The sequence below is a fragment of the Pongo pygmaeus genome, chromosome 13, assembly GCF_028885625.2.
Source record: "Pongo pygmaeus isolate AG05252 chromosome 13, NHGRI_mPonPyg2-v2.0_pri, whole genome shotgun sequence".
Classification (NCBI taxonomy): Eukaryota; Metazoa; Chordata; class Mammalia; order Primates; family Hominidae; genus Pongo; species Pongo pygmaeus.
Window position 1 is genome coordinate 120,824,043 of NC_072386.2, and position 21,763 is coordinate 120,845,805.

The window sequence follows — 21,763 nt, forward strand, 5'->3', positions numbered from 1 at the left end:
ATTTTGTTCTTTCTTCTCTCTAGCTGCTATTAACTTAGCAAAGCTGAAACTTTTCAGACATTATTACGTCTTGGTAAGTAAAAAAAAAAACAAAAAAACCTCAATCTATAAATAAAATCAATTCAAGGAGTAGAGCAAATGAACTTCCAAAGAATTGGTGAAAGCACAAGATGTGCCACCTGGAGCTGAGCAGTGTGGCTTGCTTTTTTTTTCCTTATCTTTTTTTTTTTTTTTTGGAGACAAAGTCTAGCTCTGTCACCCAGGCTGGAGTGCAGTGGCGCAATCTTGGCTCACTGCAATCTCCACTTCCTGGGTTCAAGCAATTCTCCCTGCCTCAGCTTTCCGAGTAGCTGGGATTACAGGCAGCTGCCATTACACCCAGCTAATTTTTGTATTTTTAGTAGAGACGAGGTGTCGCAAAGTTGGCCAGGCTAGTCTCAAACTCCTGACCTCAGGTGATCCGCCCACCTCGGCCTCCCAAAGTGCGAGGATTACAGCGTGAGTCACTGCGCCTGGCCAGTGTGACTTGCTTTTTTGCTTTTTTTTTTTTTTTTTTTAAGACTGGGTCTCTCTATGCTACCTTAAGATGGACTCCAACTCCTGGGCTCAAAGCTCAAAAGATCCTCCCTCCTCAGTCACCTGAGTAGCCGGGACTGCAGTTGTACACCACCATGCCTGGCTTTCATTTTATAAAATCTAGCTGTATCTTTTAAAATGGGAAATTAAATATCTGAGTTTTTTTGTTTTTCTTTTGAGACGGAGTCTCGCTCTGTCGCCCAGGCTGGAGTGCAGTGGTGCGATCCCGGCCACTATTTTTACTCATTTAGAAAAATGGGATCACACTGTCATGTTCTTCTGCAGCCATTTTTGTTTTATTCATTTAAAAAATTATTGGAGTATCAGCCGGGTGTGGTGGCTCACGCCTATAATCCCAGCACTTTGGGAGACCGAGGCGGGCGGAACACGAGGTCAGGAGATCAAGACCATCCTGTCCAACATGGTGAAACCCCGTCTCTACTAAAAATAAAAATAAAAAATTAGCTGGGCGTGGTGGCACGTGCTTGTAGTCCCAGCTACTTGGCAGGCTGAGGCAGGAGAATCGCTTGAACCCGGGAGGCTGAGGTTGCACTAAGCCGAGATAGAGTGCCACTGCACTCCAGCCTGGGTGACAGAGCGAGACTCCGTCTCAAAGAAAAAAAAAAAAAAAAAATTATGAGAGTATCTACCTCTCTCTTCTTTCAAATTTCTCTGCAGAAAACTAGTTACATGTTGTGGTAATAAATTTTCCTTAAGAACAGAAAAGTTAAGACAGTTTTTTTAAAACCTAAAAACAGGACTCTGATGGACATGAAAAGTTCTATCAGCTAGCACCAAAAGACCGAGCTTGCTAGAAATTATTAGGATCATAATTTGTTGGAATATATAAGGTACAGGCCTCCCAGAGTTAGTTTGCTTCCTGAGTCTTGAAAGAACGTTTCCAAGTCTTTCATCTGTGAGTTTGTCATTGTCACTTCAGACAGTTCCTTTGCTCAAGCAAACATCAGACTTTGGTGGTAGAGAGAGATGCAAGAGCAGACACTCCACTTGGGGTTGATTTTTTTTTTCTTTCTTTCTTTTATTTTTTCTTTCACATGGATTTTATATCATCCACGAAACAGGCATAGATCATCACAGAACCTCTCTTGTTGCATGCAGTGATGATGAGTGGTCCTTGACCAGCAGGCCAGCTGAGCTTAGTCCCCGTGCACAGGCCATGCTCTAGTGGCCAGCACATTGAGTCTTTGTCACTGCAAGGAGAAATGAAGGCATCCTGTCTTGCTAGAGAACTTGGTAGTATTTGTACTTCTGTGAGTGTGGACTTCGAATGCTTGCAGCGTCTGCCAGAGAAGAGGACAGAAGTCAGTAATGTCCCTGTGTGGCTTTATTTTGCTATTACTACTGGTAAATATTCCTCAAAGCATGAGAATAAGAAATACAGTCTTTGGAGATTGAAATCAAGGGCTTATGTTTGTGGATAGGGTGAAGAAGGGTTAAGAACAACCTGACTAAAGTGTCTTGTGCTCCCCGTGGGTGTGGCTGTTAGCAATATCTTGGTCACCTGGAGAGAGAGAAGAAATTCAAGTATAACTAGCAGAGTAGCCATGTTTCTCCGCTGCATGTATTAATTCACACTGTAAATGTCACATACTTTTCTTTGAGTGATTCTGTTTTCTGTTTCCTAGCTCATTTGTGAAAACAAATTGTTAAAGTGGTGTCCTAATTTTAATGTTGATCTGATTTCCTGTTTCTTTCCTCCTCATACAGATTGTGTGTTACATATACTTCACTAGGATCATTGCATTTCTCCTCAAACTCGCTGTTCCATTCCAGTGGAAGTGGCTCTACCAGGTACGCTGCTCACAGGGCAGAATGCCAGAGAATTTATGCCTGAGGATAAAGTCTTGAAGTGTAACTTAACAGTTGTTACTAATTTATCTGGGAATGACCACTAAGACCTTCCATCTCTTCTTTTTTTTAATTAAAAAATTTTTTTTTAGTTTTTGAGACGGGGTCTCAGTCTGTCGCCCAGACTGGAGTGCAGTGGTGCAATCTCAGCTCACTGCAACCTCCACTTCCTGGGTTCAAGCAATTCTCCTGCCTCAGCCTCCCAAGTAGCTGGGATTATAGGGATGCACCACCATGCCCGGTTAATTTTTGTTTTTTTAGTAGAGATGGGGCTTCGCCATGTTGTCCAGGCTGTTCTCAAACTCCTGATCTCAAGTGATCCGCCCACCTCGGCCTCCCAGTGTTCTGGGATTACGGGTGTGAGCCACCACGCCCGGCCTCCTTCCATCTCTTCTGGCCTATAATTGAGATGATCTGTTTGTCCAGAAATGCTGCTGGATTCTGTGAGGAATCTAAAAATAATTGCATTCTTGATTTTAGTTTTCAGTCTTAAAAGTCAAGAGAAAAGCCTCAGGCAGAGAAAGATTTGCCCTGAATAATTAGAACTTAGATGAGATGTGGTCCTTTCCTTTAGTTGCAGGGCTGAGTAGTTAGAATTCAGGCTGCCCTTCTTCTTTGCCCATTTTATTATTTCGGCAATAAAGTATCTTTGCAATAAACTAGAACTAGCTTAACTACTAGAGGAAGCCACCAAATGACTTTTTTCTTGAATAACTCACTGGGTGCTGTAGGCACTGTAGGAGGAAGTGGGTATGTGATGAGCTCTTAAAAGCTACCCATGAAGACTGGTTAAAGCACAGCAGAGCGCGGCCTCGGAAATGTCAGCCCTGGGCAGGACGCTCCTCGTTTAGGCCTCAGCAAGTCTAAGGAAAATGCCCTGTAGCAGGGAGTGGCATTTGAGTAAAGAACCATCGACTGGTGGGTTGTGGGGAAATATGTCAGTTTGTTGAATTCCACTGCTTTCTGAAGAACAGTGTTGCTAATCTCTTTATTTTGGGGTGGTTTTTAAACTTGCAGCTCCTGGATGAAACGGCCACACTGGTCTTCTTTGTTCTAACGGGGTATAAATTCCGTCCGGCTTCAGATAACCCCTACCTACAACTTTCTCAGGAAGAAGAAGACTTGGAAATGGAGTCTGTGTAAGAAATCTTTCTTCCCTCTTCCTTAGCCCTGACCCCTTTGCCTAACTCAAAGCAGCACAGTGTGAATCGGGCCAGCTGCTCTCAGCATTTCGTGGCTGCAGGGGTGGTTCCTCTATTTTTAGCAGAACGAGGTGGACACTGGAGCCCCAGGCTGTCTGATCTGGTTTGAAGTATAGTATCTGCCAAACCTTGCTGGGTCTTGTCAGGGAAGATGGAACTTGCCGTTCCACTAAGCATCATTGGAGCCTGCTTTCAAGAACTCAGTGGCAAGAACTTAGGAATATACGTGGCCAGTTCACGAGGGAGAACAAGGAGCCGACTTTCTGTGAGGCCCGCCATCAGGTGCTTATGTCTGAAAATGGAATCTTCTGAGTCATCTCTAAGTCTGCTAATAATCCTCAGATATCCTCTATCGTCAGATAACTACGTGGCTTTTCACAGCACAATGACTTTGACCTATATCTGAGCACTAATAGGGGCTTTTCTGAGTCACAGAGTGAATGACTCTAGGCTCCTGTTTTCTGGGAAAGGGCCATCATTGTCTAGAAAAATGAATAGTGATTAAGCATATTTGCTTGTTAACTCTGAAATCTGATAAGCCAGGTCAATGCTGTGTTTGATGATTAGCCTAAGGCAGAGTTTTCCCTTCTTGGTTCACTGGTGTTAAGTGTTCTGCCCCCAGCCCTGGCAGCCTTTGAATTCTTCCCAGTTCAGAGGCTGAGACTCGGCCCATGCTAGGCTCTGCTTGGCTGTCAGCGGGTCAGGCAGCATGGGACAGCTCTCTGTGCTCAGCTCCACGGCAACAGTAAAGGAAGGCAGGTCCTGCCAATGGGTGCCAAACAGCATCTCCGCATGCAGAGGAAGAAACGCCTACTTCTAAACAGTGGAGAGGAGTGCAGGAGGACCATCAGCTGTGCCTTTCCTAGAAGTAGCAGGATCTGAGCAAGTGTCTGTTGGTTGAAGAGGCACACGTGTCAGGCTGGTAACAGCAGCATCAGGAAATAACCTAAAACATGGTGTGTTTATCATTCCCCTGCTGGGAGTCTTTGGCTTGGTCGGTCCGCATAACACGGGGTTCTTTGCGTAGGCAGCTAGAAGTCGAGTGGCTGGGTCGCAGCATCGTCTCCTTTACTGCATTGTACTCCACAGTGGTAATGGGAGGTTCCCGCTTCCCACATCCTTTCCCTCAGCCATTACATCTTGGAGCCTGGATGCATTATGAAGGTATTTTTGTTTCATGGCAACAATTTTTTTTAAATTTTGTTTTGGTGCTTGTTTTCTCTCTGACAACGCGGCTGACGCGGCTGCCCTCTGTGCAGCCATTATTACCCCACCAGGCCTGACACAGCTTCTCTCTCTGGGCCTGGGAATGAGGGCACAGTCCAAAGTAACACTGACTTTCTCTCTCTTTCCGCTTCTGTTTCTTTGACCATCTCTCTTTAGGCCTACCAGTTTTGGCAACAGAAGTTACCGGTCAATAATCAGCAAGTTGAAAAGTATTGGATGCGATTTCAATTATCAGACTTGGTAGCTGCCTCCTAGGCTGTGGGTATCCTCAATGATCTGAATTACTTCTGTCATCTTGAGGAGTGAGAGTGGAAAGAAGTGTTTGGTGTGGGTTCCTGGGCCAGGAGGTTTTCTCCCTGGGGCTCCCATTCCAGAACGCTGTCCTCATTTATGGTTGCTGTTCACCTTTTACCACTCCCTGCATTCTTTCATGTGGGCGAGGAACGAGTGTGGAAATGGGGATTGGGGACTAATAGAATTGTCTCTTCACCAGGTGTCCCCACATTTCCAGTCCAGAAAACACTTTTTAGTTATAGAAATGGATGTATCGGCTGGGTGCAGTGGCTCATGCCTGTAATCCCAGCACTTTAGGAGGCTGAGGCAGGCAGATCACGAGGTCAGGAGTTCAAGACCACCTGGCCAACATGGTGAAACCCCATCTCTACTAAAAAATACAAAAATTAGCTGGGCGTGGTGGCAGGCACCTGTAATCCCAGCTACTCGGGAGGCTGAAGCAGGAAAATCTCTTGAAATCGGAAGGCGGAGGTTGCAGTGAGCTGAGATCACGCCACTGCACTCAAGCCTGGGCGATGAGAGTGAAACTCTGTCTCAAAAAAGAAAAAAAAAAAAAACAAAAAAAAAAACCGGATGTATCCGTGGACCACTTAGGCCCAAGCCACATTTGATTGCAGTCTTGTGTGGCAGAAGGAACCTGTGTCCCATTCGGCACTTTTGGTTGCAAGCACAGAGACTTGGGGCTTTGCAAGGAAAGGGGGTTACTGTTTAGAGGTCAAGGAAAGAATGCTTATCTGCTGCGGTCAGATGTTGGCCCTTCAGCTGTTCGGCCCCTTAAGTGTTTGCACCAAAACTAGGACACCTAGTGAGGTTCCTGCAAAGCTGCTGAAGCCCCACCGCCGTGTGTTCCTGCCAGGGAGGCACTTGGGTGTTCATCTGACCCAGGTCTCTCTTCTCACTGCTGCAGAGCCTGAGCTGCCAGGAGCGTTGCGGGCGCCCTGTCTGCAGGGGGCTAGCGAGGTTTCCTCGCATCGTGGGGGCCCCAGGTGTCCCTTCAGCTTCCCGGAGTTTTGCTGGGGGAACAGGATGTAGCGCCTACCCCACCCTGGGCATCTGCCATCAGGTTTCTTCCTCTCCTTGAGTTCACTTCTGCCACTCCCAGTCCTGGCCACACACAGAAGCTCCCTGTCACCCGCCCTGCCTGTGACAACCTCCCGCGCTGCCACACACCCTTACTCCCGTTCTCCCTCTTTGCACTCCCAGGACTCACCCAAGCCCAGGGTTGCCCCTGCTACCCCCTCACTGCCCCCGGCCCCTCCTGAATGCCAGGTCCCCCTGTCCTCCTGCTCCACGTCCCCTCAGCCTTGAAGCCACAGTCTTCCTGCATCACACCAAGCTCGCCCCTCCCCATTGTTCCCTATAGGCCTTGGTGACACGGACATCCGACCAGTCTCCTGCAGCCATGGCTGAAACACCTCCCTCTTCCTCAGCCCGCGCGGAGCGTCCTGTGGGCCTCACTTTGTGCCTCTTAGCCCCAGCCCCACCCCGCCTCTTTCTCTCGTGCCTGGGCTTTGTGGTGACTGACCTCTGCACTCCCGATCCTCTCCCCTTCCTGTCCATCCTTCTATTCCCCTGGAGACAGGGTCTCACTCTGTCACCCAGACTGGAGTGCAGTGGCACTGTCACGGCTCACTGCAGGCTTGACCTCCCTGGGCTCAGGCAATCCTTTCACCTCAGCCTCCTTAATAGCTGGGACCACAGATGAATGCCACCATGCCCAGCTAATGTTTTTGTATTTTTTTGTAGAGATAGGGTTTTGCCATGTTGCCCAGGCTGGTGTCAAATTCCTGGGCTTAAGCAGTCCTCCCGCCTCAGCTGCCCAAAGTGCTGGGAATGCAGGCGTGAGCTGCCCTGGGAATACAGGTGCGCCTGGCCCTTCCTGTCCATTCTCCCGAGCTCTAGAATCACCTGTAGAGTGTTTTTGCAGTGCCAGTTTCCTGGCCGCACCCCTGGAGACTCTGATTCTCACCCCTTGGGCTCAGGATCTGTGCTTTTCTCACTCCCCAGGGCAGCCTGAGCAGGAGGCAGGGCTGAGAACCGCCAGAGTAAGAATCAGGGCCATCCTTGGGTGACCAGGCAGACTAGGCCCTCGACAACCCTACCGTCCTTTGTCCGCCCCAGCTCTCTCCCTGCCACTCTCCTTCCCAGACTGGCTGGAGGTATTAAAATATATTTGCTGTAGGCTGGGTGCAGTGGCTCATGCCTGTAATCCCAGCACTTTTGGAAGCCGAGGCAGGTGGATCACCTGAGGTCAGGAATTTGAGACCAGTCTCGCCAACATGGTGAAACCCCATCTCTACCAAAAATACAAAAATTAGCTGGGCATGGGGACATGTACCTGTAATCCCAGCTACTTGGGAGGTTGAGGCACGAGAATCACTTGAACCCAGGAGATGGAGGTTGCAGTGAGTCGAGATGGCACCACTGCACTCCAGCCTGGGTGACAGAGCGAGACTTCATCTCAAAAAATCAAAAAAAAAAAAAAAATATATATATATATATATACACACACACACACATACAGACACTGCAAGTACTTAGCACTCCCTGACTGCCTTGGGAAATGTCCTGGGTTTTTCCTTCATGCTTTTTGCCTGTTATATTTCTTCTTTTTGGGAACTTCCCTGACCTCCCACCCATCTTGCGGGCCAGCTCCTCTGCATCTCATGACGGGCTTCCTGGCTTCCCTGGTTCCCCAGCAGAGGGATTCTTCTCAGCCCGAGCCATCACCGAACCTAGTTCCCAGCACTCCTGTCTCTGTTGGAAGTGGCTTTGCAGGTTTGCTCTGGAAGACCATCTCTTCTCCTGGGCTGTGGGCCCCTAAGAGCAATAAGTCCATTTCTTTTTCCTCGATGACCTAGCATGAGGCCTGTCTTGAAGAATAAAAATTGTTTTCTCACTTGGCCCACCATGTGGAAAGGAGTATTTTCTTAGAGAAAGAAAGGGAGAAAACGTTTTTCCCAAGTCTGCCATCAGGCCCATACCCGGGTCGCAGTGAATGCGCTTTGCCTCTTAGAATCAACATGCATTGAACTCTTTGTCCTTTTTTAACAACCACAGGACAGCTGTGTGATTACTGGAGTGTTTCTGGAAGACGTGGGGTCGCATTTCTTTGTGGTCTCAGTTGCTGCGGAGAGGCACGGGGGCTGCTGCGTGGCTCGGGGCAGGGGCTTCTCTGGCTCATGCAAAGGCCCTACTTCCTGCATCCCCGTCTAGAGAAGGTCCCTTCAGGAGCAGCTCTGTGCACATGGATCCCTCCTGGGGCAAGTGTCTTCCTAAAGAAGCTAGGCCTGAGACACAAGCCAGCTGGCTGGAAGTGACGCTGGGCGGCTTCAGCTGAGGCAGTTTCGTCTTAGGGGATGCTTTTAGACTCACTTATAGCATCTATGGGATCTGGCCACATACCTTGTCCCAACTTTGCCATAAGTACAAATAACCTGTGAGTCTAAAGGACTCGTTTGAGAAAGATCCCGGCTTGGGGGATTCTTTGAGCCTAGGCATGGTAGCACCATAATGGCAAGAATGAAGAGATGAAGAAGAGGGGGAAGTTTTCTTCCCTTACCCCATACAAACATTTACTTACCATGAGGTCCAGCTGCATGCACTCTAGATGAGTCACATATACGGCCACTGTGTCGCCATTTGTAGGGGAAGGGGTTAGGTAGTTGGCAGAGGGATGGGTTGAGTCCTTGGAAAGAGCCTGTTGAGTTGATTGATTGAATTTATTTTACTGATGAGGAAGTTTCTTTTGGTCCACCATGGGGGAGCATCAATCCTCATTGTTTCCTCGCATGCAGGGAAGATGCTGGGCCAAGTGGCTTTTGACACCCAGTATCTCTGCCTAGTTCTCCCGCTACTCACAGAGCCGCCCAGTTCCCTCATAGACCAGCTCACCTTCTGTGAGGCAAGAGATTGTCCTCTTAAGAAGGTGGGGCCCATGCATGTGATTCCTTCTAATGGAAAGGGCTGCCTTGCTCAGCTCCTCATGCCTCGTGAGATCAGCGATCTTCCATTTTTAATTCGCGATTTCAACGAATGGCTCCATGGGGCCTCCTCAGAGCCAGGCACCAACAGACAGAGCCCCAGGAGCTCGCAGAGTGGAGGCGGAGGCCACGCGCTGAGGCACAGCCACATGGCCCAGCCCCCGCTGGCAGAAGGCAGCCAGTTCTCTGTCTACAGTGGCCGAAGAATCTTTGACCCTGGAAGGTTCCTCTAAACCTGTGGTTCTGTCCCCTAGCTCAGAAATGATGCATTGTGGCTGGTTATTAAAAATGTCTGGTTGGCTAATTAGCTTTCTTTTCTGAATGTCCATTAAGAGTCAGATTTCAGTCTCATAAGCGTAACTATGACATATCTGTGCACCACAAAAATTCCACAAGCTGTGACAAAAAGATTCATGATGATTGTGATAATGATAGCTGGTGTTTATTGATTAGGCACTCTGGAGAATCTCATTTTTCCTCATGACAGTTCTGGAAAGTGAGAATTACTTAAGCACAGAGAGGTCAAGTGACTTGACCAAGGTTACACAGCTAGTAAGGAACGGACAAATCAAACTTAGATTTGTCTGTTTCAAAAACCAACACCCATCATCAGTCCTAACCACTGTGCTGTGGCAGAGATGGCCTTTTACTAAGAGACTGTGAGATGTTCCTAATTGTTTTTTCTTTCCTTGTTCAGTGTGACAACATCTGGGGTGATGGAAAGCATGAAGAAAGTCAAGAAGGTGACCAACGGCTCCGTGGAGCCCCAGGGCGAGTGGGAAGGCGCCGTGTGACAGAGCCGACCCTGAGGATGGCACTGTCCAAGGAAACTGTTAACTTATTCATAGTCCTATTGGACAGCAGGAGCAGCTCCTACAGTGAACTATTGGCACCTCCGACAGTGACACCAGGGCACATGGCTGGAGTACAGTGCTGCGGAAACCTGATTTTGTACTCTGTTTTAGGGAAACGATCTGTGGCTGTTTAGAGGCAGCTGGATCCTCCTTCAGGCGGGAATGGGAGGGCGGGCACAGGGAGGAGGAGAGGAAGAGAAAAGGAAGAATTCATTTTTAATTTAGGTTTCTTTTTTTCTTCTTCATTTCGGAGCTCTAAGGTGTATGCAGTTGTGACCCCACGTGTGGGGAAGTGTAGCAAGGACGGCTGGTGGAGGGGGAAGGAGGGTGCGAGGTATCTGTCTGATGCTTTAGGAAATGTCTACTGAGGACCCCGGGACTTAAGAAGAAAGGTGGGGAGAGTGCCATTGCCTGTTTGGGAGACAAAAATGAATGAAAACAGGTGACTTTGGAAAGCAAAGTCAAAACCCAGTTTAGGATGTAGCACCTGCCCCAGGATTCCTGCCCTCGGTGTTGCCCCAGACCCTTATTCCAGATGCTGAGAGTGACCAGGACAGCAGCTCCTGAGGCCCAGTGGTCTTCTTTCCAACAGGAAAAGAAGGCTGTGATATCACTGTCAGGATCATGCCCTGTGGCACAGCACAGGTGGTGGGAGGTGGTTTTCTGATTGAGATGTTGCCTGATGGATGGAAAGAAATGTGTTTTCCAGTTCGAAAAGCATTATCCTGTGGCATTCCCTGGACATCCACTCCCTGACAGCCCCGAGCAGCACTGTCTGGCTTCCCTTCACGCTGTAGCTTTGTTGTGTTTGATCAGAATTTTGGGGGAAATGGAGAGGAGTTTTCCTTAAGTAGCAGCTGGGGCCAGAATAGGTAGTATTTAAGCAAATACTTAAGTCCAAGCAAATCATCCCCATTAAAAAGCTTTTCCTGTAGGCTAGTAGGATTTCTAAATAGATGAATTCAACAGACTTGGTCCCCGTAGTCCAAGAGTATGTATGTGAAGAAAGTGAGCACGATTCAACAGTTTCACTCTCAGGGATTTTAGGATGGCGAAATATTTCACAGAAACTCAATGATTAAGTTCCCTTCCACACTTCCAGAGCTTGAATGAACACAGGTAGCCACCTAAAGTGAGCAGTATTGCAACTCAGAGAGAAAATCATCTGAATAGTAGGATAAGCTCAGAAGGTCCATTGTGACTGAGGGCTTAAAAGGAGACCAAAACATGGCCCCATCAGGAAAGCTTCTTAATGCTTGGGGGGCCAGCTAGGTAGGGTTGCTTCCAAAAGCTGGAGCCCACCCCTGCCTGGGGCTTGTCAGAGAGCCACACCTGCAGGGGAACAGGGACCTCTGGGGGTGATAGTCGTGGTCTCTGGGAGTTGTTTTCTCACCTTTGGCTTAGAAGGGTCAGGCAGAAACCACAGGATGTGGGGTCACACTCACTATCCCAGGTGTGGGAACCTGAAAAAGTCTCCATTCAGAACATGGTTGTTCTCCCTGTCCCATGCTATCTTATCTTCCTAAATGACTAATAAGGAAGCGGGTGTTCTTTTTCTGCACTTTGATTCGCCATCTGGGTTCTGTAGGGTGCTCTGAAGGTGCGATCTGCCTTCTGGCTGATGTGGAGGAAGAGCAAGCGCCTTCCCAGGCCACAGCTGCTCACCTCTCGGCAGGTATTTTAGGCAAGCATCCGTGTGTCTTCCCATCTTCAGGAGAAGGGTAAATGCTCCCTAAGTGTTCACTTCTGGACCTTTTTCAAGTTCCCTTGGGATTGTGTGACAGAAGGGAGTTGGAGGGAGGATGGGAATATTTTTAACACTTTGTTTTCCTGTGCAGAAACATAATACCAGTTTTCGCAGAAATATGTCTCAATCTGTGACTACCAAAGCCCTCCTCAGTCCTTCCCTCAGAGGGACACATTTGCTGTTTCTCCCGCAAGCAGATGTTGTGGATGAGGCGATAGACTCCTTGGCAAGAACGAAAGGTGTGATGAAACCTCCCTCCTCGGAAGGGTCTCCGTGGAGGTGTCCTCATTTCACATGCTAGGTTTTGCAAGCAAGGAAGCCAGGCAGTGGAGGAGCTAGAGATAGGCAGGCGTGTGTGTGGACAAGCACTGGAGCCGCAGCCGTCAGACTGGCACGGGAATGCCAGCGTTGGGTGTTCAGATTCCACGCGTATGTATCTCTGGGCTCACTCACAGCATGGCCAAGTGTCTGCAGTGCTCGTCCTGACCCTTCCAGAGCAGCAGTGGACAGATGAGATAAGACTGTTTCAGACACAAAGATGGCCACAGCCTTCCTAACAAGCAGGTCATCTGGCCATGTCTGTATTGTAACTGGTAAAAGGCTTCAAGTCAGATTGATGATCAAGAAAAGTCAAAACCGCAGCCCAAGATTGAGAAAGCAGGTGGTGGTTCCAAGCTTTTAAAAAATTATTGAAGCTCTCCATCCTGTTCTGTGAGTGTGTCTTCTCTTTCTCCTTCACGTCATAGCTGTGACCCACCGTTCATCTCTGCTCTTGCATAAAGATGACCGATGGAGTCCAAAGCCAAGTGGCTTCACCAGCTGACAAGCCACCCTCCTGCAGCCTGAGTTTCACAGTCCACTGGGTTCGTTGTCATGCGGTGTTTGAATGGTTAAGCCCTTGCAGTATTTCAGGGATCGGGCAAAAAATATCGGATGCACATAGCAGATCCATTGGTGGTATTTATAGCTTCGCTTTGTACTCCTCACTGTTTCTGCCTACGCAAAATATCCATGTTTCCTTTGAGAAATCTGTTGTGGACTGAAAGTGCTGCTGGCTGTGAAATTTAATAAAGTGTGTGTGCTTTGCTAGAAAATTATTTCTTGGACAATAGGAACAGTCATTGATCTCTAAATCCTGGCTCTTAACAGTGGCCAAGGACTTGATCAGCCCATTTCTTGGTCCCTCAGTGCTTTAAAATTTAAGTAGCACTGCATTTTGTAATGTTGAATATGACTCTAGTGACTTGTAGGAAGCACTTGTGAGGAGATGCTTGCTTCAGTGTAAAAGATGCTCATGGCATGAGTCAGTTGAGTTTTCTTTCAAGAAACCACTTTAGAGTGAAATATCCAGGGTTTCCCCGCCCTGGACATGTCCAGCCTGCCAAGGCAGCACACAGCCCCGTAAGTCCACTTTGTGTGGGTGAGATTTCCTCCTGCATGTTGACCTCATCGCCGTCTCTGCTGTCTCTGGTTCCACAGCCTCCCTCCCTCTTTTCTCCTCCTCTGCCCTCGCCCTTCCCCCTTCCCCTCCTCCTCCCCCTCCTCCTCCTGCCCTCGCCCTTACCCCTCCCCCTGCCCCTTCCCCTCCTCCTCCCTCCCTCACCTCTTCCTCCTCCCCCATCCCTCCTCCTCCCTCCTCTTCCCTTCTCTGCCGTCTTTCTCCCTGTGCCTATTGATCCCACATAGGCTCATTCTGGGCACATGGGCTAAAGGCTTTGGTGCATTGCAGCGTTTTCTCCCAGCAGCTGTGTGAAAGATGCATTTTCTAAGCTAAGGAGAATTTTCTCAAGAGTGGCATACTCATGCCAAATATTATTGCTCTGGGCCATATAGGATGGTCTTCCTCCACACTAAAATGGGTTTCTTGTTTTGGTACTTAAAACAGTCTACTCCAGGCATCCAGTTCTTACAGACCAAGGAAGAGCATAGCGATGCCTGTTGGAATGGCAGATGCATTCTGGCCTTCTCCCCCGTCCTGAAGGATTTTCTTCGAGGAAGGCTCTTAGAACATTAGACAGTCTGCTGAGGTTGTTGGCCCAGCTCCATACACCCAGTAGAACAGTGGAACAACTTATGCTTCATGCTGCCAAGCTGCTGTACTTCAAAGGAAACAGATCTAGCACACTCCTGCACCCCTGCTTCCACACTCCACACTTCACCCCTCTGCTTTTCTCTGACCCTCCCCTGGCCTTGTAAGACTCACCGTAAGCTAAGTCCAGGATGCCTGTGGCCTGCGGCTTGATTCTTCCCTTTAGGATTCAGCAAGTTAATGGCTTCCTCGCTATAGAAGTGAGACTTTGACTTGATACCTCTTGGTATATCAAAAAGGTATTCATCCAGAACGTACCAAATGTTCTGAAAGACCCGCTCTTCACTCCAGTGTTCCCTAGGGTGTTTCTGGCAGGGCGTCTTTAAAAGGCATCTACCTGAGTTGACGCTAATACTAGTCACCACCTGGAATGTAGTTATTGGTCAGCAGGCTGAACATACTCCAGATTCCCCAGAGGCTACTTCTGTAGCCCAGCGATGCATCTGAGCCTCTCTGCATGGTTTATGCTTGAAAAATAGATAATGCTTTTAGATGGTTCACTGCCAGGCCATGGGCCTCACACATCTCAGGCCCTGTGTGAGGGAGCACACTGAGATGGTGCAGGAGTGAACGGGCATGGCTTGGCCTCGCTGCCTCAGGGACCTGTTGGAGTTCTGACAGCAGGGCGTCTGCAGGTGGGACAGTGTTCTGGGCAGAGTCAGAACGGTCAGAATGAAACAGAACAGCCAACTCACCCACAGGACTGCTTATTTTGAGGCAGGGTTTTGGATTTTGGAGGGAGCAGCCAGATGAGGTGGTGAGTCTCCAGAAGGTCAGCCTTTGGAGCACGTAAGATACTGTTACAGGGTCCAGAAATCGTGGCCACATGGGGGCTTTGACTCTTCAAACAGCTTTTGCAGATCGTAAATTGCATTTGCCTAGTCATGTGACCTCAAAAGAAGTCAGACATATTTAATCCAGAAATAGTTTCATTTGAGGGAGGGCTTGCAGGTCTGTAAATAGCATTTGCTTCCCTGGTTAGAGATTGGGATGCAGAAGGAGTTTTCAGTATTTTTTTTAAACACTAATGATCATTGAAGAGTATTTATGTAAACATACAATGTATAATGGGTGGGGGATCCGATCAGGGTGGTGTACGGGGGTGAATTCTCTTGCCGTGTTGCAAATGTGTAAAATAAAGATTATCTGGCAGAACCGTGTGTGTATGAGATCCGGGGAGTCGCCGGCTCCTGGTGCTTTCTCTCCTCCACCTCCCTCTCATAATTTTTTTCTTTGTGATTTTTGTTCATTAAATTAGTTAACTGCCTCCCACCAGCTCCTACTGACAATAGTGACACCTACTAGAGAAGTTCCAGGCATCTTAGCAGATCTGTGGCAGCGCAATTAAGACCCAGATAACTGAAAACCGGTTGTAGGTTACCGCTGTCCTGCTTACGCCGGAGGCGGGCGATGCCTTGTGAACCAGTGTCAGGGCACTGCTGCCATTTGAGGGGAGATGACAGGCCTGGCGCAGAGCCCGCAGTGTGACAGGCACAAGCGCTCCTCCTCCTGCATCGGTTAGCAATAGCTCTAGGTTACCCTATGTTGGAAGCAGAGAAATCCAGGATTTTAGACTCAAAGCATTTTTAGAAGTCATTCAGTTCCAAAGCCCGTATTTTACTAAGGATGTTTTAAATTGAGGCATATTTTACCTACAGTAGAATCCATCCTTTTTAAATGTACAGTTTGTTGCGTTTTGACAAATGGACGTACGGTCCTGTGGCCTCCACCACAATCAGGATGGAACATGCCCGTCACTCCACGCAGCCCCCTTTTGCCCCTTCCTGGTCCAAACTGCCCCCTTTCTGAAACTACCACAGCCCCGGCTCTAATTCCAGTGTAGTCTCATTTGCCTCGTCTAGAACTTCATGTGAATGAAACTGCGCCGGGTGCCCTCTTTCTTGTCTGGCTGCTTTCACACAGCATACTGATTTGTGATTCATCCCTCCAAAGCCCTGCCTTCAAAACGCAAAAACTGGGGCCTAAAGAAGGTTCTGCCACTGCCCACCCACATCCTTCCCTTTTTTCCCCAGCTAGTAAGTGTCAGAGCTGAGACAAGAACCCAGGCCTGCTGACTCCAACCTTGTTGGGATAATAAGGATTAAGTCAAGGGCTTGGCCCAGTGCCGGGCACAGGAAGGCCTCAGAAAAATGGCTGTGTTGGTTACTGCTGTTGTGCTTATAAAAATGTGAGCATGGGCCAGGCGCGGTGGCTCACGCCTGTAATCCCAACACTTTGGGAGGCCGAGGTGGGCGGATCACCTGAGGTCAAGAGTTCAAGACCAGCCTAAGCAACCTGTCTGTACTAAAAACTACAAAAATTAGCCGGGTGTGGTGGTGCGTGCCTGTAGTCCCAGCTCCTTGGGAGGCTGAGGCAGGAGAATTGCTTGAACCCCAGAGGTGGAGGTTGCAGTGAACCAAGATCCTACCACCGCACTCCAGCCTGGGTGACAGAGTGAGACTCCATCTCAAAAAAAAAAAAAGTGAGAATGAACCTCAGTTCACCAGATCATAGAATTTCAGAAGGAGAAGGAGAGAGAATCCCTGTCCGTGGCCAAGGTTTCCCAGTTAGTGGCCATGCCTCACCCGCAGCTCTTTCCAGAGGCCTTGCCTGTGCTGCAAAGCACGAGCAAGAGGCATGGGGTGTCCTGAGAGTGGGGAGCCCAGGATTCAGAACCCAGGATGAGAGATGCCAAGGCAACTCGAGAAGGGGACAGCTGAGAAAAGACTTGGGAAGGACCTTGCTGATACCTAATCCAGTGGTCCTCAAACAGCGAGCCCCCAAATCCCCGATAGAGTTCCTGGGGGGCCTGAGAGCAATGCTAACACACTCCCAGCTGGTGCCAACATGGCAGATCTGGACCACACTGAGAACAGATCCAACCCAGTTCTCTTCCCGGGTCTTGGGTCAGTCTTCAGCTGGCGACACGGACAAGAGCCCACCTTGCACACAGCTCTTAGGGAATAGAAGTCAGCGGCTCTGTCCTGCCAGGAGGCGCTGGCAGAGGCCTGGCTGTCCTGCTGCTCCCCTGAACCGTCCCACGTGGGGCCCCCTTGCTGTTCAGGTCTCTCTGGCTCCTTCTTCCCCCACCGTTAGCGTGGAGCTTTGCCAGTTAGAAATTCAGGGGCTGACGGGATGAGTTTGAGAAGCCTTGGCGCCCGTGGGTTTGGCATTAGAAAAGCCCACGCCTGCAAGTCTGACCCCGGCTTCAGTAGCTGAGCCTGGCACCCTCCTTTGATCAGTGTCGGCAGAGGAAGAGCCGCCTGGCGCGAAGCAAGGGCTCAGCAAATGGGAGCCCTTCAGTGCCTGTGGTGGGCTGGACTTCATCCAGTAGGACCACCTCTGAGGGGGATAGGTCGTTTCAAGGTCATTTCAGAACAGCCCCTCTGCCTCCTCTGTTTGCTGAGCTTTCCATCACTAGGGTCCTGACCGCCCAGACACCAGCCAGCCAGGAGCTCCAGTGTGAGGCTGAGGAGACCAACCTGCCCTGCTGGCCCCGAAGACGCAGGTCATACGAAGCTGGTGTATTGATTTACTCTGAATATAAGCACCCATAAGCACTTACTCTCTGCAGCACTGGAACAGGCCTGGGCATCGCAGTTGCTTAGTAAATATCAACTGGACTTGAACCTACACCAGCGTCCCGGGAGGAACAGTTCTGTCCCAGGAGGTCTGGAAGCCAGCTTGGCGATCGGCAGGCATTTTCAGGGGAGCCAGATGCCTCCCAGGTTGGCCGCTCTCGTCAGCTGTAGCATCTCATTTCCTCCCGTTGTGCAGGAGTCTTGTCATGTGATTGGTCATCTCCGGCTGGTCCACTCTGATTGGCAGCTGGAAAAACATAACGGTCAACAACTCTAGTCTGGTAGGCAAACTTTTGAAGTCAGAGAAATAATTGGGTCCTGATCTTCGAGAGGCCGGGGGATTTCTGCTTGTTCTGATAAAACAGGCAGTGCAGGCTAAATCCAGAGCACATATTGGCCCCAGTATGTGTTTCTGAGAACAGCCTACCGCTCCCAGGCCCCAGGACCCTGGGTAGATCCTCCCTGCCCCTACCCAGGCTCCTTAATTTTCGCAGCTGCCTTTGGGTGGCCTGCCCTTCACCAGGAATCTGCCAGGTTGGCAGATTGGTAGCCGTAGACTCCCTCAGGCTAAGTAACAAGGAGGCTGGGTAAGTGCTTACCCTAAGGAAAGAAAGCGCAGACTTCCTTCCTGGAGGCTGGCATCGGCTTTGCCCTCCCGTTAAGCCCCCTGCATGGTGGGGCGTTTCTGAGAATCCGTCCTGAGCCCCTCAGCACTGACCCACCCACCCCCACGAAGAGAAGCACGCTCAGCAGTTGGGAACTGGATGTTGGGGGGTCAGTGTGACCCACTTGGGAGCTGCACCTTAAACTGCTCCTTCCCAGTTTGCCAAAGGAATGCTGACCTTTGCAAAAATGAGGGAGCTGCTCATTAACACACATCTGCAGGAATCGAGCTTGCGCCGTGCATCAGCCGTTCTAGTGTATGTCCTTAGACATAACTGCGTCTCTGTCACTCAGAGCCCTGGTTCCAGTCGGCCCCCGTCGCCTAAGGTTCAACATCGTTCAGCACATGCTGGTATGGGCAGGGCCGCAGATGAAATGAGGAGTAAGCCTGGCTGTGCCACACGGGAGAGAACAGTACTGGGGAGGGGAGCAAGCCACGGGGCAAAGCCATGAGGCACAGCTGAGCGGCGGCACCGCGTCTCCTCCCTTCCCACTCACTTCTTCCCTCCACCTTTGCAGCCATCTCGCTGTCCCTCGGTCCCCTTACTCTGCATCTTTCCCCTTTCCCTGTCACCTGGCTCCTTCCATGAAGCAATCAAGCTTGTTCAAGTTTTCCCATTAACAAAAAGCAGCTAACAAAAAAAACAGCTGCAGGCCCCCGTCCCCCTTCAGAGCTCTCTGCGTTCCGCTGCCTCATCTTCCAGATGAAGCACTGTGGGCTGGTTTCCACCCTGCCACGGTCTGGCTAGAGTGACTCGCAACCTCTGGGGCCTTGACTATTGTCTTCCTTGACTTCAGCAGCTTATAACACAGTGGGAAAGTCTTCTCCTCTTGAGATGCCCGCCACCACTCCTCATACGCTCCATCGACCAAATTCAACTTCCTGTGGTTTTCCAGGTTCTCCAGCTGTGTGTCCATGGTCAGCTCACGTCCACCCTTTAGTGCCGGGTCCTGGGCTCTGTCCCAGCTCTAGCCCTGCCCAGTCTCTCCCACTCCCTGGCTGACACTCAGGAGTTTATTTCAGCCTAACGCTGTCCTGAGATCCTCATGGCTCGTTCTGCTGCCTCCTGGGCTGGTCCTTTTTTTCTTTTTTTTTTTTTTTTTTGAGACGGAGTCTTGCTTTGCCACCCAGACTGGAGTGTAGTGGCACAATCTCGGCTCACTGCAACCCCCACCTCCTGGGTTCAAGCGATTCTCGTGCCTCAGCCTCCCAAGTAGCTGGGATTACAGGCACCCGCCACCACACCCAGCTATTTTTTTGTATTTTTAGTAGAGACAAGGTTTCACCATGTTGGCCAGGCTGGTCTCGAACTCTGACCTCAAGTGATCCGCCTGCCTCAGGGCGCTGGGATTACAAGTGTGAACCACCGCACCTTCCTGGGCTGTTTTAAAGAGACATCAAAAGCCATACTTTCAAAATGAAATGACCACGCTCCTCCCTGATCCTGGTTAAACAAAACAAAACAAAACAAAAACCCACCTGGCCCTTATCCTGGATGCTTCCCTCTCCCCACCCCCACCCCATCCTGTGGTTAAAGTCCACCCGCTTCTGTCCCCACTGCTACTGCCCAGGCCAGCCACCCTCATCTAGATGACAGCACCAGCCACCTGCTAGCTGGCAGCCAGGCCTCTAGTCTTGCCCTGCTTCCAGCCTATTTGCCATGTGTTAGCCAGGGTGACTTTTCGAAAGTGCTTGCCCTCTGTGTTAAGTATAGAGATTACAGAAGTGAGCTAGGAGGGTACAAGATTAAGATAAAAAACAATTGTATTTCTATAAAAAATAAACAGTTCAAAAATAAAGAAAAGAACTTCATTTACAATAGCATCGACAAAATGAAATACTTAGTAATAAATGTAACAGCTACAAAACTTATACTGTGAAAACTATAAAATGTTGAAAGAAATTAAAACCTAAATAAATGGAAAGACATCCCATATTCGTGGATTGGAAAACAATATTGTTAAGATGACAATACTCCCCAAATTGATCTACAAATTCAGTGTAATTTCTATCAAAATCCCAGATGGCTTCTTTGCACAAATTCACAAGCTGAAGCTCATATGCAAATATAAGGAATCAAGAATAGCAAAAACAATGTTGGGAAAAAAAAGGACAGAGTTAATGAACTCACTTCTCAGTGGGTTTTTTTGTTTGTTTGTTTGTTTATTTTGAGACAGAGTCTTGCTCTGTTGCTCAGGCTAGAGTGCAGTGGCACAATCTTGGCACACTGCAACCTATGCCTCCTAGGTTCAAGTGATTCCTGCCTCAGCCTCCCGAGTAGCTGGGATTACAGGTGTGTGCCATCACGCCCAGCTAATTTTTGTATTTTTAGTAGAGATGGGGTTTCACCATGTTGGCTAGGCTGGTCTCGAACTCCTGACCTCAGGTTATCTGCCCACCCAAAGTGCTGGGATTACAGGTGTGAGCCACCACACCTGGCCACTTCTCAGTTTTAAAATTTACTGCAAAGCTACAGTAATCAAGAGAGTGTAGTACTGGCAGAAGTATAGCTATGTAGATCAATAAAACAGAACTGAGAGTATGAAAGAGTTGCCCAGGCTGGAGTGCAGTGGCTATTCACAGGCATGATCATAGCTCATTGCAGCCTCAAAATCCTGGGCTCAAGTCATCCTCCTGTTTCCTGAGTAGCCAGGACTACAGGCTTGTGCCACTGCACACAGATATATATATATATATATATATATATATATATATATTTATATATATATATATAAATAAATATAAATATATATATATATATATAAATATATATATATATATTTTGTTGTTGTTGTTGTTGAGACCAGCCTGGGCTGGTCTCAAACTCCTGGCCTCAAATGTTTTTGTTTTTTTGAGATGGAGTCTCGCTCTGTTGCCAGGCTGGAGTGCAGTGGCACAGTCTTGGCTGACTGCAACCTCTGACTCCCTGATTCAAGTGATTCTTCTGCCTCAGCCCCCTGAGTAGCTGGGACTACAGGCATGTGCCACCACGCCCAGCTAATTTTTGTATTTTTAGTAGAGATGGGGTTTCACCATGTTAGCCAGGCTGGTCTTGAAATTCTGACCTCAGGTGATCCACCCGCCTTAGCCTCCCAAAGTGCTGGGATTTACAGGCATGAGCCACTGCGCCTGGCCAAAATTTACCGTCTTTTATATGTACAGTCCAGTCATGTTAAGTACATTCACCGATCTCCAGAACTCTTTATCTTGCAAAAATGGATACTCTATGCCTATTCCACAATTCTCTATTTCTTCCAGCTCCTTACCCCCACCCCTTGCCAACCACCATTCTGCTGTCTTTGTGAATCTGACTACTCTAGAGATTTCATATATCTGGAATCATACAGTATTTACCTTTTTGTGACTGACTTATTTCTCTTAGCATAATGTCCTCGAGGTTCTCTTTGCTTATTTCTGTTTTTTTATTTTTTTGAGACAAGGTGTCCCTCTGTCACCCAGGTTGGAGTCAGTGGCATAGTCAAGGCTCGCGGCAGCCTCGACCTCCTGGGCTCAAGCAGTCCTTCCACCTTAGGCTCCCTAGTAGCTGGGACTACAGGCATGCACCACCATACCTGGCTAATTATTTTATTTTGTGTAGAGATAGGGTCTCACTATATTGCCCAGGCTGGTCTGGAACTCCTGGACTCAAATGATCCTCTCACCTCAGCCTCCCAGAA

The 21,763-nt window shown here is 49.0% G+C and overlaps 1 protein-coding gene across 3 annotated transcripts in view; it reads left to right on the forward strand.

Moving 5' to 3' along the window:
* Positions 1 to 14,996, forward strand: part of GPR107 (G protein-coupled receptor 107) — a 90,835-nt gene extending 75,839 nt beyond the window's left edge. For all 3 annotated transcript variants that reach the window (XM_063650410.1, XM_054501236.2, XM_054501237.2), the window contains 4 exons: positions 24 to 73; positions 2,305 to 2,388; positions 3,463 to 3,584; positions 9,849 to 14,996. In XM_063650410.1, the coding sequence (XP_063506480.1) occupies positions 24 to 73; positions 2,305 to 2,388; positions 3,463 to 3,584; positions 9,849 to 9,945 (353 nt within the window). In that variant the 3' untranslated portion in view covers positions 9,946 to 14,996. The remainder of the gene's footprint in view (positions 1 to 23; positions 74 to 2,304; positions 2,389 to 3,462; positions 3,585 to 9,848) is intronic.
* Positions 14,997 to 21,763: the final 6,767 nt, after the last annotated feature.